The sequence below is a fragment of the Rhinolophus sinicus genome, chromosome 15 (genome assembly GCF_057876585.1).
Source record: "Rhinolophus sinicus isolate RSI-liver-muscle chromosome 15, RSI-T2T, whole genome shotgun sequence".
NCBI classification, from domain to species: Eukaryota; Metazoa; Chordata; class Mammalia; order Chiroptera; family Rhinolophidae; genus Rhinolophus; species Rhinolophus sinicus.
The window spans coordinates 50,363,252-50,390,572 of NC_142515.1; the positions used below are offsets into that span (position 1 = coordinate 50,363,252).

At 38.3% G+C, this 27,321-nt stretch overlaps 1 protein-coding gene across 2 annotated transcripts; it reads left to right on the top strand.

Annotated features, from left to right (window-relative positions):
• The first annotated feature begins 1,944 nt into the window (after positions 1-1,944).
• Positions 1,945-26,690, top strand: OIT3 (oncoprotein induced transcript 3). 2 transcript variants are annotated; one of them, XM_019745853.3, is made up of 9 exons: positions 1,945-2,182; positions 5,869-6,243; positions 7,578-7,685; positions 11,753-11,875; positions 15,257-15,379; positions 17,264-17,424; positions 19,098-19,513; positions 24,217-24,316; positions 25,912-26,690. In XM_019745853.3, exons 1-9 carry the CDS (start codon positions 2,122-2,124, stop codon positions 26,098-26,100), a joined length of 1,656 nt encoding a protein of 551 aa, XP_019601412.1. In that variant the 5' UTR covers positions 1,945-2,121; the 3' UTR covers positions 26,101-26,690. The 2 variants fall into 2 exon arrangements, with proteins under 2 accessions (XP_019601412.1, XP_088648183.1); XM_088792057.1 differs by lacking the exon at positions 1,945-2,182 and adding an exon at positions 3,517-3,650.
• The last annotated feature ends 631 nt before the right edge of the window (positions 26,691-27,321 follow it).

Consider the following 27,321-nt stretch of genomic DNA (forward strand, 5'->3'; position numbering starts at 1 on the left):
GGGAGGACCGTTACAGATGAAAAGAATTTAAGAGACACTGCCGCATGGAATATATGGCTCTTGTCCCGCCTGACTCAAACCAGCAATACAAAGAAATTTTTGAGGCAATTGGGGACATTTAAATATGGAATGGGTATTAGATAATAAGGAATTATTTCTGGTTTTTATAGTTGTACTAAAGACATTAAGATAATGTAAAAAAGAAAGGCCATGTGTTAGAAACGCTTACTGGGGTACAAATGAAATAAGATGGACAAAATGTTAGTAATTATTGCAGCTGGGTGTTCATTATTATTCTTTCTATTGTTGTATATATTTGAAATTTTTCATCATAAAAAGTTAAAATGAAAGCAGTTCACCTAAAAAGGAAAAAATAGGAATAACAAAACAAAACAAAAAAATCCCACCATCCTGGGAATGCTTGTTTACAGAACCAAAGGGCAATCTGGTAAAAGTCCATGACCCCGGCAATCAATCCTGGCAGCAAATCTGGGTTTATCTCAGGCACAAATCCTCCGTTTCTCTGCAACACATATGAAGCACTGAGGTGGCCTCTCAAGACAGGAAACTGCAAGGAGACAGGTCCTCAGTCCCAGCGTCATCCTTGGCTGCCATCAAATTGCCACTGAATAAGCAAAGGGTCAAATTGCCTGTGTTCTGCTAGCATTTGTGCTTAAGAGGCTAACAACACGTGTAGATCAATGGAAATCCCTTGCTAGACTTGTAAACTCGGTGCTTGCCGGGACCACTTTTACCTTAGTCACTGTCAAAAAAAAGGCCCAGTGACCAGCATGGCCTCTGGCCCCTCAGAAGCACTAATGTTTCATTGAACTGAAACCTTTAGAGGAAAGGGGCCACCGTTTGAATGCTACTTGGCAGAGGAAAAATTATGCTAAGAGATTATAAAGACAAGTTTAAGGACTGCTTCCTAAAGACAATAATATTCTTTTCCCAGTCTCTAGAAATGTGGTTAATAGGAAAGGAAACGTAGATGAAAGGGTAGGAATAAAAGAAGCCCAAAGCAAAGGTAAGATCAGGAGAGCAAATTCTGGTTTTGCTCAGATCCTTGTTTAATATAGTATTTAAAAACAAACAAAACCTTTCCCCGACCCTTCTTTTTATCCTTCCCCTTCACGTTATCTCATAAGAGTGCTCGCCAATTCTCAGGTATCCACTCTCTGTAGAATGTCAGGCAGCTGGCAAACTCCAAATCTATAATTACTAAGGCTATGTCAGGCACATGTAATATACAGGTCACTGAGTGCTCCCTCTTTTGTCTAAAAATGAAACTAGTAAACTGTCACTTTACTTTTCAGTGTTGTTAATAATGAGTAATTCCTAATTTGATGCCCCTACCCTATCTTAGTGTGAGAATTAGTAAAAGAAATAGCACTAAACCATTTTAAATTTGGGGAAGAAAGGCATGGTGAAAACATGAAGTATTTATTATTCTTGAATTGGTAAAAAAAACAATCAAACAAAAAAACAACTTAAACCTTGTTTCTTTAGGAAGCGTTGAGACCAACGACCATGATAAAACAGACTTAGGCGTTTGCTTTAAGAGAATTTAGTACCCATTCCACACCTGTCCTTACTACTTTTTTGTGCGCTTTTATAAACTCCTTGGTCATCTGACCAAGATATTTCCTGATGACCAGTTCCAACAGTTTAGCTCTATCCCATTCTCAGTATGCAATGGCATAGCTGCCACATCATGAAATCAATTCCTAGAAGTCACAAAACAAGATTTTGACGTGAGGGGATATCCCTCATTTAGAGTTCCCTTCTGGATAAGATACTGGAGGCCTCGTTGCAGGGAATTCTTGAGTGAAAACAATAGGAGGATGAGGGATTGTGAAGGTTTCTTTCCCAAAGAAAAATATCAATAAAATAACCCTGTTGACAGTGTAAAGCAGCGCTTCTATCTGGGGTCAAGGCCAGAGCAACGGACACCTTATCCCACTCATCCTCTTCCTCTGATAAAGCCCCAACCAGTACTGAGAAGTCTTTCTTCGTAAGAGCTTCGAGCCCCTTTTAAAAAGTCCTTGAAAAAGAAGGGGACAAAGGAAAACTGAAATTAAGAGAACTTTCCAGTCTGTTTCTGGTGGCTGGTCCAGAACGATGCCTCAGTTCCTGCTTCTCACCTGCCTCCTCATCACAGTTACACCTGCGGCACCAATGGGTGAGTCTTGTGTCAAGTCCTTGGCACATGGCACTGTCTGTAGGAATTTGCTATTATGTACAGACTATTAAGAGCTGGATTCCAGTATTTTAAATACTGGGTCTAGAATAGTGTTGGAGAAGTCGATAACCTAAAAAGGTATATTTTCAGAGAATTTCTGTTTTGTGTTCTATTTAGCCTCTTGCCTAGGCAACCAAAATTTCCATGGATCGGCCATGTCCAACAGCTTTCCACTAGTTAAATATTTCTTGGAGTATGTGTAAAAGGAATTCTAGCCTCTTTATATTCTAGGCACTTTTATAGTTCCAACTTTAAGAGCAAAAATAAGATTTTTAGAGTTAAGGACATAGTTTTCTCTTCAATGATTTCAAGGGACTGACTGAAAGCTATGTCCCCAGGAAAGGCACAGATCTGGTCAATCAAATTTCTTAGTCTTGACATCTGAAAATAAGACTTTTTACACAGACTGAGTGATTCTTAAACTGTCTTCCTCCTCGGGTTTGGCACAAGACTGGCCAACAAGGCAAAGAAAAGTTTCAATTCTAGTTACTAACAAATGTCTCTCCTTTTTCCAATAGAATTTAAGTTCTAGTTGGAAGACAGGGTGAGAGGGGGTTGAGATGGCGAGAACATTCCTTCTTGGCACTTTTGAGTAGCTCAGTATTTCATTGGCTCTGATTTATTTTTTCAGGGCAACTCAGGCCTTGCTCTCGCATCTTTAAGGGTACACATTAAAAATAGGCTCAAGACCCTAAGGATATGAAAACAGTGTAATGTGGTATCCTGGATGAAATCCTGGAACAGAGAGAGACAAAGGCAGAAAGGAAGGAAATCTAAATAAACTATGGACTTGAGTTAATAATAATGTATCAACACACTGGTTCATTAATTGTGACAAAGGTACTGTGTATGATATTAATGGGGAAACTGAGCACAGGGGATGTGGAAACTCTTTGTACTATCTTCTCCATTATTCTCTAAATCTAAAACTGTTCTAATAGTCTATTTTTAAAAGATAAGTTTGAACTAAGTTTACTCACCCTGTGTTTGTTGCCCATAACTAACCAAAAAACTTAAGGAAAAGTCATCCTCCCCTCAACTTCCACTCTCCTTCCTTCCACTCTTTGCCTTCTTACTCTCCAATCATACACCTTCTCCCTCCCCAGGTTTCTCTTTTTCTTTTCCCAGCCCTTCTAGGACGTTTGACTCAATGCCAGAGAAAAATAAAAGAAGTTAGGGAGCTGGGGTAAGGGGGGATGCTTGTCCTGGGAGGAGAGGGGAAGCGAGAGAAAAGGAGAAGAGGGAAGGAAGGGGAAGGAGAGGAGGTGGGGAAGCCGGAAGCCAAGTGGGAGAGAAGGGAAGAGGACCGGGATGGAGAGGGAAGGAAAGAGATATCGGGGCTTCCGGACTGAGCGAGCAGGCTGAGTCCGCGGACAATCTGAGGAAAGGCATCCGGTGTGAGGACCTGGTAGGTTGCGGACTCCTGGTTCTGCAAACCCGGGGACGAAAATGCGGGGACATTGACGTTACTTCTTTGCACTTGGCAGCCGCGAGGTGCTGGCCCTGGGGGTGCACAGACCTCGCTGAGTGCCCAGCTGGGGGGTGGGGGGGCTAACTCGAACTTTGAAAGGAACCCACGGGGCTGTTCTTTTTGAGGCTCTCCCCTTTGTGAATAAGTATCAGCAATTTAGGGCGCAGTATGCATAATACCTGAAGTGGAATGGGTATATTTAATGTTTGAAAATATTGCCTGGGTAACATTTTTTTTAATTATTTATTTTACAAGAGATAAATTTATTTTTAAATTTCTCCTGTTTGTGCCATATCTCTGCTACAACAGGAGAGGAAGTGAAGTTTTTAACAAACAGCACAAGAAATGACAGTTAAATTTAAGGAAAGACTTTATAAATCATGAAACAGGAATTTCTGTAAAAGCCATTAAAAGTTGAGTGCCTAACCATTTTTTATAAAATTAGAGCCAAGGAAATGAATCGAATATTTCTATGAATTTATAAACACCTGTGAAATTGCCCTGGAAACCTTGCTTCATATGAGAACCACAGCTAAGAGAGCAGATGAGGGAATTTTTCCCTTTAGCGAGGAAAGAGTGAGGATATTTCTTTCCCTGACAGGACATCAAACTGCGACCTAGGGCACAGTGGGGATACCTCAGGGACATTTTAAAGGAAAGAGTTGCTCCTGCCATGGGTAATTCTGCAAGAGTGTGATTTCCAGAAAGTGCAATATCCTACTTATTTCCTGTCCCAAACTGTCATATTCTCATTGGAGCCGTCAGCACTAGGCTACACCCCCCTCTACATGCCGCTGAAGTTTAGAGAATAAACTTGAGTTTGAAATGTAGCCGGGGGAAAATCCAAAATATTTTCTAGGTAACTTAGACTTTTATGATCATGGCCTATCCGCATTTAATTGTTGTGCATTATTTGCGAAAACTAAAATTCCTGCCCACAAAATGTATCGGCCTTAATGTGAATTCCCTGCCTACAATGTCAGTTAAGTCAGCCTGACATGCATTACGAAGGATAGGGATAGTATTCTCTGTCTAGTGTCCTTTCTGGAATTTCCTGGTGTTGTAGATTCTTCATGCAGACAGTTGGTCTACATTAATTCAATATTTCCCTGAAATTGAGGGAAGCAGTGAGACTATTGGGGATATGGATGTCTTTAGTCATTAAAATGTGTTTGATGAGATATTTGTCCATGAGATGTATGCACTAAAAGTGCATGCTTGAGAAACTTTGCTGTATTATACGTAATGACGCCGTGGCTAATGGGGAATACACAAAGTTCCTGGTCGTTCCAACAAGGTGATGGAATACATACCAACATTCACCTCGAGACTATCTTTGGTAACTACTTGCCAGTATTCTGTGTATTTCAAAGCAGCTGAAATGTGCCAAAGGCCTTTTCCTTTTCAGTGGAATGGGTTTTACACATTCATTATCAAGTCGAACTTCCCACTGGTGCAAAATTCCATCTATAATCTTGCTTACAAATGACCATCCAAATACTTTTGAAAATTTCCAAAGATGAGGAGCTTTCCACACTGTGATACAGCTTCTCCATTACTGGATAGCTGAACGAAATGTGCTTCTCCATAACAATTTGTTCTTGTTCTTGTAAAAGGATACCTAAGTCCTCTTCCACAAGCCTGTTCCAGATATTTGCAAAGTGATATTCTTCAGCCTTCTTTTCTCCAAACTATAGCTCTTAACTTCCCCAGTAAATAATTTTAGGCTCCCTTCTAAGTCTGGTTACCTTCCTCAGGACACCAAGTTTGTCATTCCTTTCATAAAGTGTAGCCACCAGGTGTGAACACAATACTTGAGATATTGTCTGACCAGAGCAGGCTTCATTGAGACTATAATTCTAATCTCCCTTAGTCTGAACAACCACCCTTTCATCAAATGATTACTTGGGATAAAAAGTTTAGCCCAATGTCAACTCTAACTCTTAGAGAGATTTGAAATCATTCTGTAAAAGGCATTTGTGAAACATGTTGAAGGCAACTCAGGGAATCTTAAACAGGTAATTTGGGGATGTTAGATTATTTCTTTCTGAGCCCAAAAAAGCCAAAATGCAAGACCAAGAAGGTGGACTCAGGCTGTTGTCCCTGTGATCTGAAATATCGGAAGGTGCCTCTGAGGTGTCCCTTTCCCTCCCAGCCCTAGATCCTTGTTCTGCTTACATCAGTCTGAATGAGCCCTGGAGGAACACTGACCACCAACTAGATGAGTCTCAAGGTCCACCTCTGTGTGATAACCACGTGGATGGGGAGTGGTACCGCTTCACGGGCATGGCAGGGGACGCCATGCCCACCTTCTGCATCCCAGAAAACCACTGTGGAACCCACGCACCTGTCTGGCTCAATGGAAGCCACCCTCTCGAAGGTGATGGCATTGTGCAACGCCAGGCCTGTGCAAGCTTCAATGGGAACTGCTGCCTCTGGAACACCACGGTGGAGGTCAAGGCTTGCCCTGGAGGCTACTATGTGTATCGTCTGACCAAGCCCAGCGTCTGCTTTCATGTGTACTGTGGTTGTGAGTACCTTTCCTGTGCTCTTTATCCTCCCCCATAAGGCATCAAAGAGAAAAGTGCCATATGAAATTCAGTCATGGTCGTGTCTCAGTGTCTGAATAACATGGATGTAGGACCACAGGTCCCTCCAGATTGTGATTTCTGAGATCTGTTTTTAGATTTCTGAAAAATTCCTGGAAGATAGAAAGGGAAAGGAGCTATGCGTTTAATCAGCTCTTTTTATTTTGTCTTCAGTCCATTTAAACAAAAGATTAGAAAATGAAATGTTGTTGTAGGTTATCTAAATAGTAGATTTCCAACATTTTTGAGTATGGAGAACCCATTTTATTTTATTTATTTTATTTCAAAGGATTAAATCTCATTTACTGTGTGCATAGCACTTCAAACACAGCAAGTGTTCAACAAATGTCATTCCCCTCTCTTCCTTTATGTCTTAGAAAGCTGTCATGGTCCCAGAGTAGTGCTTCCATCAGGGGAAATATCCTCTCATTCTTCAAAATTCTCTGCCTTGGCGTGGCTCTTATTATTTGTCTGTCAGCACTATTTATATATGATGGCTCTTAGAACTGAATATGAATCATATCTTCATTCAAATATATATATTTTATCAACAAATATTTTTTGAGCGCCTATTTTGTCTGTCAAACAGGAAATGGATGAAGGAGAAAGTGCTCCAGACTGAGGAGTTTGCAAAAGTAAACTCACACAAATGTCTAGAACATTCACCCAAGATATGTCTCCTTCTGCGCTGGGCTCTGGGACCACAGTTGTTGCCTCGGCCCTTCGAGAGCCAATGGGCAGCTGGCAACCTTACATGTGTCTTTCTGGGAGCTGCTCGGAGGACCCATTTTAAAGATATAGATCAGATATCCATGTGGTAGCACTGTGCTCAGTATCCACAGATTTTTTTTTTTTTTAAATGATATACAATGGAAAGAAGCTACTTGAGGTCAGTAATACTTTCAAATAAATTTTTGTGTTATCAATCCCATCAGAATCTGTATACATTTAAAACATAGAGTACATAGAAGAGTAGGAGATAATATTTATTTAAGCTACAGCTCCTGTTTGGTGATGTTTTAGATTTGCGGAAACTATAGACACCCAAGGGCCTGTGGATCTGAAGTTGGGAATCACTGACCTAAATGACAAAAGATGTCGCTGGGTAGTATCTCTTTCCATTGGGTCTATGTAAACCCTGAACAATGAGAATTCTCTGATGTTGCCTAGAAACTTGTACCCCATGATTGAACTCATGAGACTCTCTCATAAATGAGAGTTGTCCTCTGGCCCTCACCCCTCACAAAAGGTCATCTTTATCCTTCTATCCTTCTAGATTTTTACGACATCTGCGATGAGGACTGCCATGGCGTCTGCTTGGATACCAGTGAGTGCACGTGCGCTCCAGGAACCATGCTAGGCCCTGACAGGCAGACATGCTTTGGTAAGAAACTAATCTTGATGTAGAAACAGGCTATTAAGATCCAACGGACAAATCAAAAACTCTTCCTGACTCAGAGCTCCATGGTTTTTCCAGTTTGGGTCTCTGAACACTTGGAATGGTGTTAGCCTTTTTAGTTCATAACGAAAGCCTTAAGCCAAATTTATATATAAAAAAAATGTATAGAGTCAGCCGGACGGCTCAGTTGGTTAGAGCACGAGCTCTCAACAACAAGGTTGCTGGTTCAATTCCCGCATGGGATGGTGGGCTGCAACCCCTGCAACTGAAGATTGAAAACGGCGACTGGTCTTGGAGCTGAGCTGCGCCCTCCACAACTAAATTGAAGGACAGTGACTTGATTCAGAGCTGATGGACCCTGGAGAAACACACTGTTCCCCAATACTCCCCAATAAAAAAAATTACTTAAAAAAAGTATATATATTTTTTACGTATGTATTATAGTTTCTCTGTTAAAAAATACGTAATATTTAGGGACAGTCTAGAGTTGTGCTGTGTAATACAGGAGGCACTAGCGAAGCCATGTGTGATTGTGGAGCTCTTGAAATGTGACTAGTGTTACTGAAAAACTGAATTTTAATTTTACATCGTTTAAATTTAAAAACTGATAGTTGATTCAGTCATTGGAAAACTAAAAATGTTTTGAACAACTTGAGTAACCAACTATAAATTGTATGACTCTGGCTAAATATAGATCAAGTATTTCTCATGAAAATGTGGCATCCAAATCAAGACATGCTAAGTGTAAAATACATACTAGCTTTTGAAGACTAGTTTTAAAAATTGAAAAAATCTCAATGGTTTTAGTGTTATTATATATCGAAATGAAATATTTTAGACATATTGGATTAAATGGAATATATTACTAAAATTAATTTTACCAATTTTTTTAACAAAATGTTTAATATAACTCCTAGAAAATTTTGAATTACATGTATAGATTGCTTTGTATTTCTCTTGGATAGCTTTAGTCTAGAATTATCCAAGGACAGACTCCTACAGCTTCACTAATATTATATAATGTTTGTTTCTCTGAGTAGTAAGGAAGAGAAGTCAGATTACTTGTAGGGAAATTTGTTGTCTGTAACTGCAAGAAAATAGAGTTGAAAAACCCAAGATTAAGATCATATCTTTTCGCTTTAATGTTAGAAATCTTCTTGTATCCAAACTCAATTGATTTTTAAAAAGTCTAGTGAGAAAGGAGGAGGACGTCTTTTCAAAAACAGTAACAAGGTCAGAATGGGATAGGGGCTTAGGGTGAAAGGGATGTAAATGGCTTCTTATTTTAGAAAAGCTTTTGTTCTTCAGTCTCCTAATGAAGCCACTGACCATCCTATGGAGCATGTTTAGGTTTAACAACCCCTGTAGCAGTTGTTAGGGTTCTTGCATGGTCCATTTTGACTATGTGATTTAATGCTAAAACGTTTGGGGTGAGGGGGACAGTGGTTCTTATAACCTCTCCTCACCCTTCACACTACACACTCACACACACACACACACACACACACCTATGTCAGAAAATATTTGGCTTCATTTTAAGGCAGGACTTGTTCATTCATTTAAAAAAAAAATTTTAAGTATAATTGACATACAATGTTGTATTAGTTTCAGGTGTAGAACATCGTGATTAGATATTTACATACGTTTTGATGTGATCACCATGATAAGTCTAATTCATTCATTTCTTTGCTTTTATTTTATTACAACTTTTGAATAGGTAATATATTTAAATGATTCCCCAATTAAACAGCATGAAAAGTATACAGTGAAATGTCCAGCTCTCTTGTCCCCCATTTGTTCCAATTCCCTCCTCCCCTACCAACTCTTAAATTATTTTTTTATGTGTGCTTCCAGGGTTTCTTCAGGCAGATACAAAAATCAAATATATACATTTATTTATTGCCCTTTTTTACACCAAAGGTCAAGTATCATATATACCATACATGTCTCTTGCTTAACAATTCACCCCTTGGACGTCTTTGCCTACCAGCACATCGGGAAAAGCCCCCAGGTCCTACCTGGGGTCTGTCTGTCAGTTTCAGAGGATCATGAATTCTCTCCAATTAGTGGCAAAGTTTTGTGTTTATGTGCATGTGTCCATTTTCCCCTAGTTTTTTTTAATGAAATATAATTTTAATTATTTATTTTAAATTATGCAATTTTTTTCAGGCAGAGAGGAGTATATAGGAAAATAATATAACAAACACTCATGTATCCAGATTTGACGATAGTTAAGTTTTTCTCCCTTTTCTCTTAAAATAAAATTTTACAGACGCAAATAAAGTCATCTGACTCCCTCTTGTTTTCTTCTGTCAATTTCTAGGGTACTCACTGTTTTGAAGTTAGTGCGTGTTCTTCTGGTCCCTATTTTCATGTTTTTATTATTTATGTATGTTCCCATAACAATATCTAGCACTGTTTTGTGTGCTGTTGCAATTAATATAAAAATGATAACTTACCCCATGTGTGAGATTTTCTACAGAGCATACCCATGAAAGTGGAATTGCTGGGGCATAGTTTCTAAGTGAGGCTATAAATAATAACAAATCCCCAAATAACAATGGCTTAAATCAGTAGAAGTTTATATCTCCTTCACAGAAAAAAAATCAGTCCCAAGGTCAGCAGGCTTGGAAGAGAGGCATGGGCCCAGCGCTGGTGTGGCCACATCTGGGACGGCTGCCAGTTCCTTTAACCATCCACTTTTCAAGTAGTAGGTGCCCCATGAAGATTCTAATCTTATTGACTATATTTTTAAGTTTTATGTGTTTGTTTGTTTGTTTTCAATTCTGCCTTGTCCTTTTACACACTTTTTTGGTCTTGGTTAATATCCTTTCTTTTGTCTGTTTGGTGATTGTTTTAGGATCCTTGTGTTATGGATTTTTCTGGATTATTCTGTTCATCTCCTGTTCAAAGCCTTGTGTTTGTTATCTTGCCAACTCTCTTATAATGGATCATTTCTTCATGTTTATGGCAAACCATCTTCTGTTGTAATTGTTTTTCTTTGGGACTCGCTCTTATCACCTGCTTTGTGAAAGATTTACTACAGAGCCGTTTTCAAATGCTTCCGTCAGGTATCACAGAAGCTTTCACCAGCCAATGCCAAATTTTATATCAATAGCTTCAATATCCCCACACCATGTGGAAACTATAAGTTCATATTTCAACCATGGCAGGGCCAGACTTGGGGCTTCTGGAGCTTTTTCTTTCTTACAGCCTCAAACAGAGAGAAACCTTACTGCTTCCCAGGGCCTCAGAGAAAGGTTGTACTCCCCATTTCACTGTGGGGATATCTCTGCCAGGGTCCTGATCAGTTTTTGTTCCAGCTCCTTTCTTTGGCCCAGTGCCACACTTCCTGTCACCTCATGGGTGTTTAAACCCCAGTCCCTGGCTTAAGTCCTATAGCCAAGCCACGATAAATTTAGCTCCCAAGCTTCCTCTCCTTTGTTTGTAGAAGGAAGGGGGTCAACATTTGTTGCCAATTGTGTATTTTTTGTGACAAAAATCCCTGTTTTTAATCACATTCTTAAAATGACTTAACAATCAGGCTTAAGTACAATATGGGAATATTTCAATTTTTAAAAGAAATTTTGACAGCAGTTGTTCATGTTATGACAGAAGACTGTCTCAAAAATTTTGTCAGATAGTTTATTCTGCAATGGTAAGTTCATTTAATGCATTTAAAACACACTTTGATTTATACGTTTGTATTTATTTAACAAACCTTCAGGAACTCATTGGACAAAGTGAGATTCACCCAGGCAAATAAATAGGTGAACCCAGGTAACAAAAAGGAACTTCATTTTCCTACAGTTTCACCCTTGGGGGTAATTGGCAACAAGTAGGTGCCTTGTACTCCAGCAGAGGGCAGATGGACAAATAACTGGGTTGAGGAGCTCAAGTTGATAGACGTGATTATATTGGATTTCAGCGAGGGATTTTGGCTGTGGAAAAGCGTATCAACAGGATCTGAAAAGATGTGGAGATTCTGCTAAGGGGGTTGAAAAGATCGAGGTGCTCAGCAGTATGTACACGGTGTGGTTTCTCTTCTCCAGATGAAAATGAATGTGAGCAAAACAACGGTGGCTGCAGTGAGATCTGTGTAAACCTCAAAAATTCATATCGCTGTGAGTGTGGAGTTGGCCGCACACTAAGAAGTGATGGCAAGACTTGTGAAGGTGAGAATGGGTAAGAAAGGATTCAAATCAAGAACCCAGAATAAGCCATTGGCTTCTTCTTTGATGTTCATGAAACTGCCCAACGTTAAAAGAAAGTAACACCGTGTTTCCCTGAAAATAAGACCTAGCCAGACAATCAGCTCTAATGTGTCTTTTGGAGCAAAAATTAAAACAAGACCAGGTCTTATGTAATATCATATCATAAGATAACATAACATAACATTATAATACCGGGTCCTATATTAATTTTTGCTCCAAAAGATGCATTACAGCTGATTGTCAGGCTAGGTCTTATTTTTGGGGAAACACGGCAGTTTGACTGCATAAAGGAATGACAGAAAAGGTTCATCGTCATTGAAAATGCTTGCAACAGAATTCAGTGTTGAATTTGTCTCCAAGACTTCACAGGAGGGAGATGTTGCATTTCACAAGAGGCAGAGAGCCACCATTTGAATTTGGAAAATAAATATCAGTAGTCTGTGTTTCTCAAACTTTAATGTGCCCACGAATCACCCGGGATCTTGTTGGAATGCAGATTCTGATTCAGTAGATCTGGGATCAGGCCAAGATATTGCATTTCTAAATAACTTCTAGGTGACACCTACGATGAGGTGTCTGTTACCTTGAGTAGCAAGGTAACAGAGGCAGGCAGTCTAACAAATGGTTTACAGCAATGTTTCTCACACTTCCCTGCCGAGGAGAATCACCTGGGTGCTTTTAAAGCTGGCCCTTCCCAGGCCTCTCTCCTGGACACTGGTTCAGTGGGATGGGATGGGCCTTACAGTTTGTGTTTTTACCAACTTCCATAAATGTTACCTTCTTAGAAGTTTGGGAAACTGGTTTACATGAAGCCATTTTTTTCTTCGTGTGCTTTGCATTTATTGGAGATTAATGCATTGTTTGGAGATCAGTAAAAGTATTTTTAACAGCAGGACTGCTGTATACATTGTATACGAATAAGTAATAAAAAGAATTTGTAATGTATGTCAAATAATTGAAATGGAAATTGTTTACTATTATTACATGAAACTTAGATAATGTCCTTTCTCTAAGGCATATTTGCCCTTGCAAGTTATCACAACTAAAAGTTCATCACTTCTACTTTAATAAGCCTGAATCTCATGACACTGGGAATTGAGGGGAATAACACAATTCTTTGCAAATTATATGAAAAAATAATAGCTTAATTATTATTGTTTATAGAGGATATGTGGTTTGTCTCACAGGATAATTGAATACATGGCATAATAGAGTTATAATACTGTTTATAAAAAGAAAAATTATGGTTAGTGCCCACAATTTATTCCATACAACAAAGTTTGCATTATTAACTGAGGGACCATTAACCAGAATATTAAATTATTGTTCCTTAGCACAAGACAAAATGTACTTTAAATTTTACTGACTAAGAGTAATGTCCTGAATCCTCCTTTAATCTTAATTACTTTATGCAATAATCTTTGCATATTTGAATATTAATGAAATGTTCCATGAGGAACATTTGTAATTTTTCATGAAAATTTTATTGGAAATATTAGTTAATCCTCATATAATTTGAAAACCTAATAATCATAACTAAAAATATTTTAGCAAAAGATAAAATTGGTATATGAGTTATGCTTTAAGATTAAGATTCGTATTTGTAATCCTTAAGTTTTATTGATAGTCCAAACATATTTGTTTCTTTAGCTCATCTGTTAAATAATTACATCTTCTTTTTTAAAATAAAAAGCTCCTTTTAATTTTTAAGTAATATTTATTGTTTTGTTTTGAAAGTGTTATGTTCATAGAAGAAAACACAGAGGAATAAAAGAAAGATAACTAAAATGACCCTCAATCACACTTGCCAGGTATATCCATTCTAAGCATTTTGGTGTATGTTTACAAGAGACTTAAATCCTTTAAGCTGACTTAGAATTTCAATTTATCTGGCGCTTTGCAATTTTAGACCTAGCCCCTGAGTGAACATGTAGTCCAACCCTTCATTTTACAGATATTGAAATTGAGACCCAGAAAAATTAGACTTAAAGAAGATCATTTTTGAGGGGAAAAAAAATTCGTGTTAATGTTGACTGTAACATCTAAATAGCATATTTTTATGCATGCTTCTATACTGTTATATATCATTTTTATCTATTTCAAAAACCCGTAGGTGTACTTTTATTCTTTTTAATTGCACAGGTTTATGAACAGGTGATAGCCTATCGCTCTTAAATTTTGCAAAGATTAATTCATTACAAATTTATTTTCTCTATATGTTTCACAAAAACTGATTTATCTCAAGTTAATTTACTGATGTTCCAAAAAACTGGATTTTTTTTTTTGCTATGGTCGGACTAAGAGTTATAGTTATAACTAGAAATTCAGCTTATACGTATCTTTCCTTGAGCATCTCAAATAATTTGAAAGCATTTCCTTTCATTATCTGACCCCTAGAACAGGAGTCAGCAAACTTTTTCTGTAGAGGCCAAATAGTAAATATTTAGGCTTCGTGGACCATATGGATGTGTTGAAGCTACTCAACTCTGCCCTTGTAGTGAGGAAGCATCCATAAACACTAGGTAAATGAATGGGCATGGCTATGTGCCAATAAAACTTTATTTACAACAACACATAGCAGGCCAGAGTTTGATGACCCCTGACTAGAAGATAATGTCCAGAGCCTACAAAGGTCAGTATTTTACCTCTGCTAATTATGAAATCACATGGTAGTTTCTTCAGTTTTCAATTGAATATTTTTCTTTTTTGTCATTTGATTGAGTATGCTTTTTGAAAATACAAAACTTTTTAAAAGGCAACTTTAAAAAACTGCCTTCTAAGAGGAATGTCACAAAGAGCTTGACTGAGTGGACTCTCTTAGTGTGTTGTCCAGGCTTCATTTTCATAGTGTGCTGTCAGCCCAAGATGCGTATCCCCAGTGTTGTTATTCCTAGAGATTGAGAAGAGGGGCTGGTTATCCAACAAACTGGCAATAACTCTAATCCATCAAGCTGGTCCAGTTGAATTTATATTCGGTCGGTCCTTTTTACATCAATAATACTCTATAAAATTTTGAAATGGATAAATTAAATATTACAGCAATTAAGAAATGACTTTTGGGTCTTCTTCCCACCAAACATAGCCTAACTATGAGAAAAACAGACAAATGCAGGTATAAGGACATTCTAGAAAATGACCAGTTTAAGTGAGTTGAGCTGTAGATGTTCTAAGATTGTGCTTTGTAACTATAACATTTATTAAATAGTTTTGGTGGGCTTCCCTATGTGTCAGGGAGTGGGTTAGGCCCCAGTGACTGTGATGAGTTAAGTATAATCCCTGAGGCAAAGTGCTTGGGGAAGAGGTCTGTGAGATTATTCCCTTTTCTTTTGGTTTTTATTGCAGACATTGAAGGATGCCACAATAACAATGGCGGCTGCAGCCATTCTTGCCTCGTGTCTGACAAGGGCTATCAGTGTGAATGTCCCCGGGGTTTGGTGCTGTCTGAGGATAACCACACTTGCCAAGGTAGTACATGCCCGGGCTTGGCCTCTGCTCTGATTCATGCTTCTTCCTCCCTCTCAACCCCTGTCCCCCTACCCCAATCTCCCTGCCTTCCTCACCCAGATATTTCAAGATTTTCACCTTTCAGAACACCAGCTCTTCCAGCAGTGTGTATCCCTAAATTTTCACTCTGGAATCATTCAAAAGAGAAGATTTCTAAGAAAAGATTACCAAAAAGCTAATTCTCCTTTGCTTTTTAAAAAATTGTGGTAAAAAAATATATATAACATAAAACATGCCATCTACATTAATTTTAATGTATAGTTCAGTAGTATTAAGTATATTCAAATTATTGTCCAACACCTCCAGAATTTTTCCATTGTGCAGATCTAAGACTCTACACCCATTAAACAACTCAGCATTTTTCCCTCCCCCAGACTCTAGCAACCACCATTCTACTTTCTATTTCTATAAATTTGACTACTTTAGATACCTCATAAACAGGTGGAATCATACAGTATTTGTCTTTTTGTGATTGACTTAGTCACTTAGCTTAATGTCCACAAGGTTTATCCACGTTGTAGCATGTGACAGAATTTCCTTCCTGTATAAGGCTGAATAATATTCCATTGTGTGTACACACCACATTTTGCTTATCCAGTCATGTTTTGATGGCCATTTGGGCTGCTTGTACCTGTTGACTATTGTAAATAGTGCTGCTATGAACATGGGTATGCAAATATCTCTTTGAAATCCTGCTTTTAATTCTTTTGGATAAATACCCAGAAATGGGATTGCAGGTCACATGGTTTCCTTTGCTTTTTACCTTTGATTTTTTTCCTCAAATTTCTATTATTAATTGTATAATTAATACTCAATTTAGAAGTCTAAGACATTGATGCAGTTCTTCTCTTTTCTAACGGATAATTGAGTTGTGAAACTAAGTTGAAAGCCCTTAAGACGATTGACTCTGGGTGGTGAACACACAATGTGAGATATAATGTATGACAGAATTGTGCACCTGAAATCTATGTAACTTTATAACAATTGCCACCCCAATAAACTTTAATTTAAAAAAATGAAAAAGAAGAAGCTCTTGAAAACTGATTCTTCTCCATATACTTACAATATGAGCATCAACAATCTCTGAGAACTATTTTCTGGAAATCTAGTTATTTATGTTCAGAATATTAATTTATTCACCCACCAAATATTTAATGAGCAACTACCCCTGATTTCTTTTTACTGTACCATTTGCTCTGATATGTCCTCAAATATTATTGTCCTCAAGTATTTTCTGACAGTACCCATAAGTATTCCTTTTAGGGTATTTGTAGAACCTGAAGAAGTGAACATGGGAAAGCTAAGGAGAAGCAATCTTTTTTATCTTTTCTATATTAAGTTAAAATGGAATTTATAGTCAGGGTTTATGGTTTACTGAACAATGCAAGGACAATCTGGAACTCTTCCCCAAGTGCACTAACACTGTTTTTATTACCTCTGTTTTATGGGCAGTAAAGTCGAAGCAGTACCGTTATAAAATTTAAGCCTATATCAAAGCAGTACTTTTTCTGTATTACCAATAAATTGTGTTTGTGCTAAAAGTTAATCTTTTGGGTGTTTCAGTTCATGGAGTTATGCTAGCCACACTTTGAAATAAACGTCTGTTGAAGTGAAACTTGAACACAGTATTTCCTCATTCGGGGAATTATCTATTTCAGGAGCATTATTTGACCACAGCCTTGGGAGTTAAGAGTCCTGGTTTTATTCACCAGCCTCATCGATTTCCTTGAGGATAGAACAAAAAGCTCAAGTTGTGTGGGGGTGAAATTCATTCTCCCAGAAGACTTCTTTACCCTGCTCCCCTTCAGCCTTCCCAGTTCTAACAATAACCCCTTTGTGCTGCAGTCCCCGTGCTGTGCAAGTCGGACGCCATTGAAGTGAGCGTCCCCAGGGACCTGGTTGGCGGCCTGGAGCTCTTCCTGACCAACACCTCCTGCCGAGGAGTATCCAATGGCACCCACGTCAACATCCTCTTCTCCCTCAAGACGTGTGGCACAGTGGTCGATGTAGGTTTTCCTGGAGGATACTGGGAAATAACCCAAAGCCAGTTATTTGGGGGGTGGTTGACAGAGGTATGCGGTATGGCTTCTGTCCTAGATGAAATATTTCTAGTTTTGTTCTTTTTTTAAAGGTGGCTGCAGCTCACAGTGGCTCATGTGGGCATCGAACTGGCAACCCTGGTGCTACCAACACCACGCTCTAACCAACTGAGCTAACCGGCCACCCAAAATATTTCTATGAAAGAATGGAAATAAAAAAATCCATTTTGCCATTCATTTAACAAATGTATTATTGACCATCTGCTGTGGTCCTGGCTCTGTGAGGATGGGACGTTAAGAATAATTCTACTATTTCTGTTCTCAAATAGCCCCATCTCTCCAGTACATGTAGACATTTGCTAAGTACATCAGCATCAGTAGCAATTATTTTACTTGAAGAAAGCAACTGATATAGATGGTGGTCCATTTATGAGGCAGCAAATGAGTTCAAGTATTGACCCACGTGGAAGTCAAAGGTTTATACTTTCATCCAAGAATTTGTGCATAACCCTGTGCTGGAGTGTCTGAGGGATGTATGAAATCAGATGCCTGATTTTCAGGAATATACACAGTAGTATTGAGATGACAATATACATGAAATATACATGAGAGACAGTGATCCAGATGACAGGTGCTGTAGGAGGCCAGAAAGGGACAAACGTTAGGGCAGTCAAGACAAATAGGACTCCAAGTGGAGTGGGAGCGTGTGTGTGGTTTATACAGGCAGAGAGGGAAAGAAAGGGCATCTCAGATGAGAAACAAGTGAGCAAGTCCCAGAGATGGGGATACTTACGGCTTATGCTGAGGTGAATGGACAATACATCCTAACTAGCAAGGAATTCATTCTGGAAAAGGAAACTGGAAAAGTAGATGGGGGGAGATTTGCCTTGTGTGCTAGTGTGAGGCGTTTGGGCTTTATCCCACAGACATGGGATTAAGCAGGTACCACCATGATGAAATCAGAAGTGTGCAAGAGGTATAGGAGAAAGGGGACCTGAATCCTGGAGATGAGTGCAGAGACCCTTGCAATCATTTGGTTGCACAAATATTGATTTCTTGAGTCTGACTAAGAGAAAATCAGAGCGCTAATGAGACTTGGGGTGATACATGGGGGGATATTCGAGGAGAAGGTGGTCCCACTTTGGCAAGTTTTGTTTATTATGTCTGTGGATAATCAAATGGAAATGCCTCATGATGAGTCGGAGTTTCTGGGACACAGGAGAATGGATGAGGCTGGAGATAAAGCACTGACAATTATGTGCATAAATGTGTCACCGGAGTTCTGTGTGAGGGCGAGTTCAGCACAAGGTCATGCTGCAGCATGGTCACCGGTCTAGGATTACAGACAAAAATAATATACAGAAGCTGCTCTTTCCTAAAACATCAGAGCTTTGAATTTGCTGATTCTGCATAGCTCGGGGTTTATGAATAATATTCCAGAACAATGTGTGGGTTGACCATGAAGTCATATGTAAAAAAATAAAAAATAAAATAAATAAAAATAAAAAAAGACTTCAGCAACCAAATCTCTAATGTGTTTTGAGGATTGGAGATTGTTATAATTAAGAGGAGAGGGGGAAAAAAGCTTTGTAGAAATAAATGTAAAATCTCTTTCCTCTCCTCACCCTGGCCTGGCTCAGGTGGTGAATGACAAGATCGTGGCAAGCAACCTTGTGACAGGTCTACCCAAGCAGACCCCAGGGAGCAGCGGGGACATCATCATCCGAACCAGCAAACTGCTGATCCCTGTGACCTGTGAGTTTCCACGCCTGTACACCATTTCCGAAGGATACGTTCCCAACCTTCGAAACACCCCACTGGAAATCATGAGCCGCAGTCATGGAATCTTCCCGTTCACCCTGGAGATCTTCAAGGACAATGAGTTTGAAGAGCCTTACCGGGAAGCTTTGCCCACCCTCAAGCTTCGAGACTCCCTGTACTTTGGCATTGAGCCCTTGGTGCACGTGAACGGCTTAGAAAGCCTAGTGGAGAGCTGTTTTGCCACCCCCACTTCCAAGATCGATGAGATCCTGAAGTACTACCTTATCCAGGATGGGTAATTATGCTGCTGCTTAAATGGTTTATTATTCCCAGTTTACATCTGACCTCTAAGTACAGAAGCATACGGAGTCATTTCCTAAAACGACATGGCAGTCTCATGAACTCTTCATTAGTTCAGAAACCATTTATTTATTACATTTTGGAGGTAAAAACTGGTGATGGAGAAGGGAGTCAAAAATGACTCCAAGGGGACTAGCTCGGGGGAATGACTAGATGTCATTAACCAAGATGAATGAATATAGGCAGAAAAGCAGATGTGAAGTGGAACTATTGAATATAATTCCAAGTAATAGTATTGAATTGTAAATGCCTACAGGATACATAGGAAGAGAAGTGCAGTGGGCAGTTGGAAATGAACAAGGTCAGGACTAGAGACGAAAGACAGAGAATCACTCCTGTTCATGATTGAAACTATAGGGCCGATTAACCTGTTCAGAGAGGCTCGGCCATGAGGGCCAGGTGGGGGTTGAGAGGTGCGAGGAGAGGAGGAAGTGGAAGCAGCAAATGTCGGCTCCTCTTTTCAGAAGTTTGATAGTGAAGAGAGAATACTTGGTAGATTTTAGGAGAAGAAAGACCAATCAAGTTTGTTTTAGTTTGCTTGTTTTATACAAAGGAGATTTCTGTATTTCCAAAGGCTCCTTGGATTGAAAACCATGTGTCACAAGGTATTTTGGGAAGCCCAGCAGTTATCACACCCATTGCTTCCATCCTAGGATGTTCACACGCAAAACTCCAGACTCATAGTAATATCTCATCGGTTTCTTCTTTGTTCTCGGTGTCAGATGGGACATATCTCATGGAGAGTCAGGATCTTTTAGACCACAAAAGAGAAGTGGTCTAGTTAGAGCCCCACAAGGGTGTCTCCCGTTCATACCCTTCGCTAGCTGGCCTGATAGACCCTTTGACATTTCTCCTTTGCTTTTCCTTCTTCAGATCTCCCACCACAGGCAACCTTTGCCTGCTGCTACCCATCTCTTGCGCAGTGATTTGCAAACCCTGAAGCACATTATGGTCAACAGAGAAGCTTTTTTAAAAAAATAGTAATACCCCAACCTCATTCTCTGTATTCCACTTTTACTGACTTCGTTCCAGCCCCCATCATCTTTCACCTGGACAGCTGAAACTGCTTCCTCACACAGCCTACTAAATCTCAGCTCTCAATTCTCAGCTCCACAGAGTCCCTGGGTATCCAGTCAAAAGGAAAAAAAGTATATTTATATTCCCATCCCTGCTGAAAACCTTTTAATGGCTCTTGATTGCCTTTGGTTGGTAAATTTAACTTTACCAGCAGGAGTACTTCTAGTCTTAGATTCTTGTAGTCTCCTTAGAGTATTTTCAGAATATGAAAAATTGGTCACGCTGAGCTGCTTTGGAAGGCCAATAATAGGCCTCACGGGGATCCATAGATCGTTGGATTGCTTGCCATCTTAAAGTGATCTCCAGAAAGTTTTAAAATGGAAAGTAGAGGCATCATTTTTCATTTCTTTTTTTCAGACACATACATAACGCTACATAGATTAGGGAATGAATTTACTTTTTGAAGGAGAGTGGATTTTGGTTCCTTTTTAATTTTTTTTTACAGCTTTATTGAACTACTATTGGCATACAATAAACATACATAATCAAAAGAGAGAACATTTTTTCCATACTAAGAGTTTTATCTTGTCCTTCATATTTCCTTTTGCAAAAATGAATGCATAATCATAACTCAGTTCCTGGGAAAACATGTAACCTGTAATCTCAATAAAAACTTATGAAGTTTATTTATATATTCATTATTTAGACCCTCAATTAAGGACTATATCTGTTATTTTGGACAGTTTTAAGAAGCTGTGCTATTTAATTTTCCAGCCCTTAGCACATACAAAGCAGGGGGGGAAAAAGCTGTGGAAGAAATAAATGCTTAAAAAGCAGAGGCAAGAACTCAAAAACACAGCTGTGTAGGCCTATTTAGTAAACAGGCCAATAGTCCCATCTCCAGTATAATAATGGGTAGTAAAATAATGGTGCATATAAGATAATCCCTCAGGATAAAATCCAATTCTCAGCTTGGCTCCCTGTGCCTCACCCTCTGACCTCTATCTTCTCCAATTTCTGTTCATGCCAAAGGGAACTACAGGCAATTTCCAAACTCTATTGTTTCTTACACCTCTCCTGACTCTGCACCTGTTCTTTGTTTTGCCTGAAATCTTCTTCCTGTCTGATTCTTACTGGTTCTTCAAGATTCAGCAGGTTTATTTCCTCCTTGAAGCTTTCCCTGATTTCTCCCTGAGCTAAAACCTTCCTTCCGTCTCCTTCCTCCTTAAAGCCTAGCCTATAGAAAGGGTCACTGAATATTTCCCCAATGGATTATTGAATAAGCATTTATCATAATAAGCATAATGCAGTTTACTTACATTTATAAATTGTTTGATGACTCATTGTCCTCAGCTTAAGTTAAAATCAGACTAGTCTCCCCTGATATTTAACACACCTGCTTCACCTCTCTCTAGATTTAGTTGGCATGCGCCCTGAAAATGCAAAATAATTTAATATGTGCCTAAGCAAAGTAGAATTAGAAAGTTAGTCTCCAGAAAAAGAAGCATGTTGAATTCCTAAATCAAATATGGACGACTTTTGGATAATCAGTTTCTTTGGATTTTCATATACTATCATTCCTTTCTTTTAGCTTATGAACTTGAAGTTGACAGAGCTAGCATTGCCTAATCACAGCAAACACCAAATCAAGAACAAGAATTTGTCCTGGGTTCTATTCTGTAATGTGTTACCCAGGAATAACTCTCTCTGCCTCATTTCCCCTTTTAAAGAAAAATAATAGTATTTTAAATTTATTTTGAAAATCTAATAGTATATTTTATTCAACCAGATTTCTCCAAAATACTGTTATTTCAATAGCGAATCAATAAAAAAAATCATTAGTGAGATAGTTTACATTCTTTTTCCTGCTAAGTCTTTGAAATCTAGTGTGTATTATACACTGTAAGCACAACTCAATTATTTTTATTTTATTTTTCATTCCCAATTCCCCACCCCCCCTAGTCTTTTTAGATAAAAATAAATTGAAAATGCTGAGACACTTAGATGAACATGCCATTTTAATATCATGTTATTATTATTACCGTGTTTTCCAGAGAATAAAACCTAGTGGGACAATCAGCTCTAATGCGTCTTTTGGAGCAAAAATTAATATAAGACCTGGTATTATATTATATTATATTATATTATATTATATTATATTATATTATATTATGTTATATTACGTTATGTTATATTATATTGTATTATATTATATATTATACCTAGTCTTATATTATAGTAAAATAAGATTGGGTCTTATATTAATTTTTGTTCCAATAGATGCATTAGAGCCGATTGTCTGGCTAGGTCTTATTTTCGGGGAAACACGGTATTATTATAAATATTGGACTATAAATTCCTTGATTTCATAGACCATATTATTCCTCTTTATATCCTCTGCACCACCCAGCAAAGTGTGTTACACAGATTAGATGTACAATAGTATTTATTATAGAACATAATCAGAAGATATAGAAATTAATTTTACCTCAGGGAAATGAATACATAAATACAAAAAATAACAGAAAGCCCATTATATGTTTAGATCTTTAGGTTAGAGGAATACTAGTAGTCATACAAGTCAAGATACCTTATTTTTAAACAATTTTATTGGATTTTTCAACTGCACTGAAACAGCGATTAGCAATGAACTAGAAAGTGGTCTGTAAGCAAATGGAGCCCAGTGTCTCAGGAGTTTATAGCCGATCCTCACTTTTTTCCTGGCTGGGAAGACAGGGACTGTTAGGTATCCATATAAAGGAAAATATACTTAGAAGAAAGAAGTTCATTTGGAATTCAGAATGGAAAAGAAAGTCCAAGTGTGATCCTTTAACCTTTAAACTTTAAGGAGACAAGTTACATCAGCACTAAACCTTGGCCTGGACTGTTCGTAATATTTCTTTTCCCCCAGCTAACCATGAGGTAAGCCTAGGAGTTCACTTTGAGCAGTAGATCTAAGATTAAAACCCCCAAACCCAATCAAACTACAGTTTAGCATTAAACTTTGGAAAAGAGGAATTAAAACAATTTGGAGGTGAATGACTTTTCCCCCGATGGATCCAGTTATTTATTCTCTAAGAAACTTGGTTCTTTATGCAGCTCTTTGATGCACAAACTGGGGTTTGTTCACCCTTGAATCCCCTTCAGGGTAAGTCTTGAGGTATTCATGAATATTTATGAAATCTAGTTAAAGAAAAGCCTTCTCAAACCAATAATAAAGTATGCAAATGTAAAATTCCTACAATATAGTACAAACAAAAATACAGGCTTACAAAGATACCTTTATTTCAAAAGAGATACCTTTATTTCAAAAGGTATTTTTGAAATAAATATTATTGCTGTTGCTAATACTTCAATACATTGACTAAACAGGAGGTCCTTGTGCCATTTGTGGGCACGGTGAATGACAGATGGGACAGACAGTGTTAATTAACAGAGCTGTGTCTGAAGATGCCTCACAGGAAGGGAATTTCATTTTTCCTTCATTCTCAAAAAGCTTGAGTGCAGCCCAGCCCCCTCCACCCAGTTTGCCTCTCCTTGGGCCAAATACAGTGGATTGGATTGTTTTTCCACCTCTGTTTAAACAATCAAGTCTTATGTGCTCTCCCGTCCTACTTCCAGCTGTGTTTCAGATGACTCAGTAAAGCAGTACACATCACGGGATCACCTAGCAAAGCACTTCCAGGTCCCTGTCTTCAAGTTTGTGGGCAAAGACCATAAGGTAAGCTGAGGTGAGCCTAGAAGTGTGAATTTAAATGAAATATTGTAACCCCCTGGCCTGAGCCTCCCTTCTTAGTGACATTCTATGAGCTCATGGTTAGGATCTGCATTGCATCTATAAAATATACTGTGAAACTGGCCATCTAGAAGCTTCACACCTTCATGAATATCATCATTATCTGTCCCCCTCCCAATAAAATAACTGTACTTGTTCAAAGGAAATACTATAGGATTACAATTTTAAATCCTTGTAGGGTAGGTATTATAGTTGAAAAAGCCTGTGTGATAATCCCATGGCAAAGACTATGGACAGAAAATTCACAGACAAGACAAAATAGTAAAATGTTCATTGAAAATAGTACTTAAAATGCCAATTAAAAGAATTATAAGACTATTTTACATACATTAAATTTATAAAAATTATAAATCACAATGCTTGCAAAGTTATAAGAAGTATACTGTGACAGTATAAATTGGTACACTTTCTGGAAAGTTGCCTGACGATATGTAATAATAACCATAAAATCATCATATTCTTTTATCTAAAAATTCCAATTTTGACAGTTTCCCAAAAATAAAAAAGCAAAAAAGAAAAACAAGATTTGTTGGATGCGTTTATAGAGTATTGTTATAAAAGGAGTGAAAAAGAAAGCCCCCAAACAAACAGGGCTGCAGTATATCAATGAGTGTAGTATTAAGCTGTTATTAAAATGATACAGAACCATAGAAATATATAAAAAGGAGATATGAATAAACTGTTGTAATAATTTGCATGCATATTGAATATGCTATATTTAAAAAATATATGTGAATAGAGATTATAAGAGGATAGAGTATGTTAAGGTAGAAGTATTTTGTTTTTTGTTTCAGTAGAGTTGTTGAAACTTTTTAACAAAAGGAAGTTTAAGAGCCCAGCAATCTTTCCACATTGCACTTAAGTGTATTGATGTCATTTCCAGCTATACCACTGTTGCAGAACAACTGCTAACCATGATGGCTCAGCCTGATCTCCCTCCTCCACCAGGCAGCGTGCTATGGGAAGTTACTTATGGGGAGAAGCTTGGAGAAAGAACTGGTTATTTTACATAGACGTGCACGGGAGCTGATGTTATTCCCAGACCTCGGTGTGAGGGATGAAGATGTTAACATTATTAGATGTTGTCTTCACAGAGGTCTCTCCAGGCCCTGCACAAACACAGAAGTTATGGATGTGAGGTTTTAAATCCTCCACGGAACTGTGTGTTTGCCATGTTACTAAATGTGTGAATTTGGGCAAGTTCCCTCACCTCTGTCTGTTTCCTCATCTGTAAAATGAGGGTGATGACATCTTACCTCAAAGGATTGCTGTTTAGGTGAAATGAGGTAACATAGAGGGTGCCAAAACCTGTATACACATTTAAGAAAGGAAAAAGCTATTAAAATTGTAATACTCAATCTATACTGATAATAAAAGATGGATACAAGTGATGTGTATACATATTTTGGGCATCCCCGGTATATATGAAACATGTGGTATGGTGTCTGCCTTCGAGAAAGTGCCCCACACGTGACAGCTGTTTTCACTGGTTTTGTTCATTATAATCATGGTCTTTCCAGGAAGTGTTTCTGCACTGCCAGGTCCTCGTCTGTGGAATGCTAGAGGAGCGTTCCCGCTGTGCACAAGGCTGCCACCGGAGAATGCGTCGTGAGGCAGGAGAAGAGTACACGGCCGGTCTGCAGAGCCAGATGCTGACGAGCGGCCCAATCAGCATTGACTGGAAGGACGAGGGCGATCCAACACCCTAGTCCTGGCTTCCGGCTGCCTGCCTGTTTGGACCTTCACCCCACGCCTTCTGAGAACATCAGTCAACACTGTAGAACCCTGCTCTCTTTTAAACCTCATGCTGTGGGTTTAGACAAATTCCCAGAACTGACTCACTCTGATTCAGGAGAGGTCAGCTCACTGCTGACTGACCTGACCCAGTTGGGGCTTCAGCCTCCTAAGGAAGAAAACTATGCTGTCCACGGAGAGAGCAGTTCAGCCCATCCCCCCAGGTCTTTCCTAGGATAAAACATGTAGTGCAGGATGCAGTAAGACCCCAAAATCAGAAGCTGGGTATAATATTTCAAATTCAGAACTTAAAAAAAAAAATAGTTGCTTGAAACTATGACTTAAATACTCAATGATTCCTGAAATATGTAAATAATAATTATACCCTGAAATTTCAATTCAAATACAAAATAGTTATAGGAGATTTGGAAGTTTATCAGTATAAGTGTGAGCTAAAAATTGGTTTTTCTATTTGGTTTTTCTCTTACATAATATTTTCTTTTCGTATTTTTATATTGTCTTAAATGAAATATTTTCAATTAATAAATGTTAATAAATTCACTAACATGTATTTAAGTGGTTCAATGACTGAATGGTAGACAAACTTAAAATTTGGTATCATATGCCCTATTTTTTGCCATTCTATGCCCTCAGAATGACAAGACAATAGAAAAAGGTATAACATTATACCATACGGTTTTGTAGGTGTTTAATACATTTTATTGAAATAAATATCATAAACCACAGAGATAAATTTTATATGCAGTTAATTCTAATTTCTTAATATGCCAATTAATTTCATGAGTTTATATAAGGTCAAAACACAGTTTTTCTTGTTTTTGCTTTTTAGAAATGGCTACAATCAACAATTCTTAATGGAACCAGTAGAATTAACAAAAGGAAGGGAAAGGAGAAAAATGATCTAGATCAGGGGTTGGCCAGCTTTTTCTGTAAAGGGCCAAATGGTAAATAGCAAGTCATAATCTTTTTGTTGGTGGAAGGTCTTGCCTTTGAAGCGCAATAATGCCAAGCACAATAAAACAAGGTATGCCTATAGGTAGATATCACCCCCAGAGATTCTTTGTTTTGTTATGCTCCTCAGGTGATTCACAGAGTTGATAACCACTATTGAGGGAATGGCCATTTGTCTCTCACTCCCCTCAGATTTCAGGGACTTTTCCTAGCTATCTTCTGTG

Excerpts from the sequence above, each read along its gene's own strand:
- OIT3 (XM_019745853.3), top strand. The coding sequence starts at position 2,122 with ATGCCTCAGTTCCTGCTTCTCACCTGCCTCCTCATCACAGTTACACCT. Across the intron at positions 15,380-17,263 it reads GGATAACCACACTTGCCAAG|TCCCCGTGCTGTGCAAGTCG; the intron begins GTAGTACATGCC and ends TTTGTGCTGCAG. Across the intron at positions 19,514-24,216 it reads TACTACCTTATCCAGGATGG|CTGTGTTTCAGATGACTCAG; the intron begins GTAATTATGCTG and ends TCCTACTTCCAG.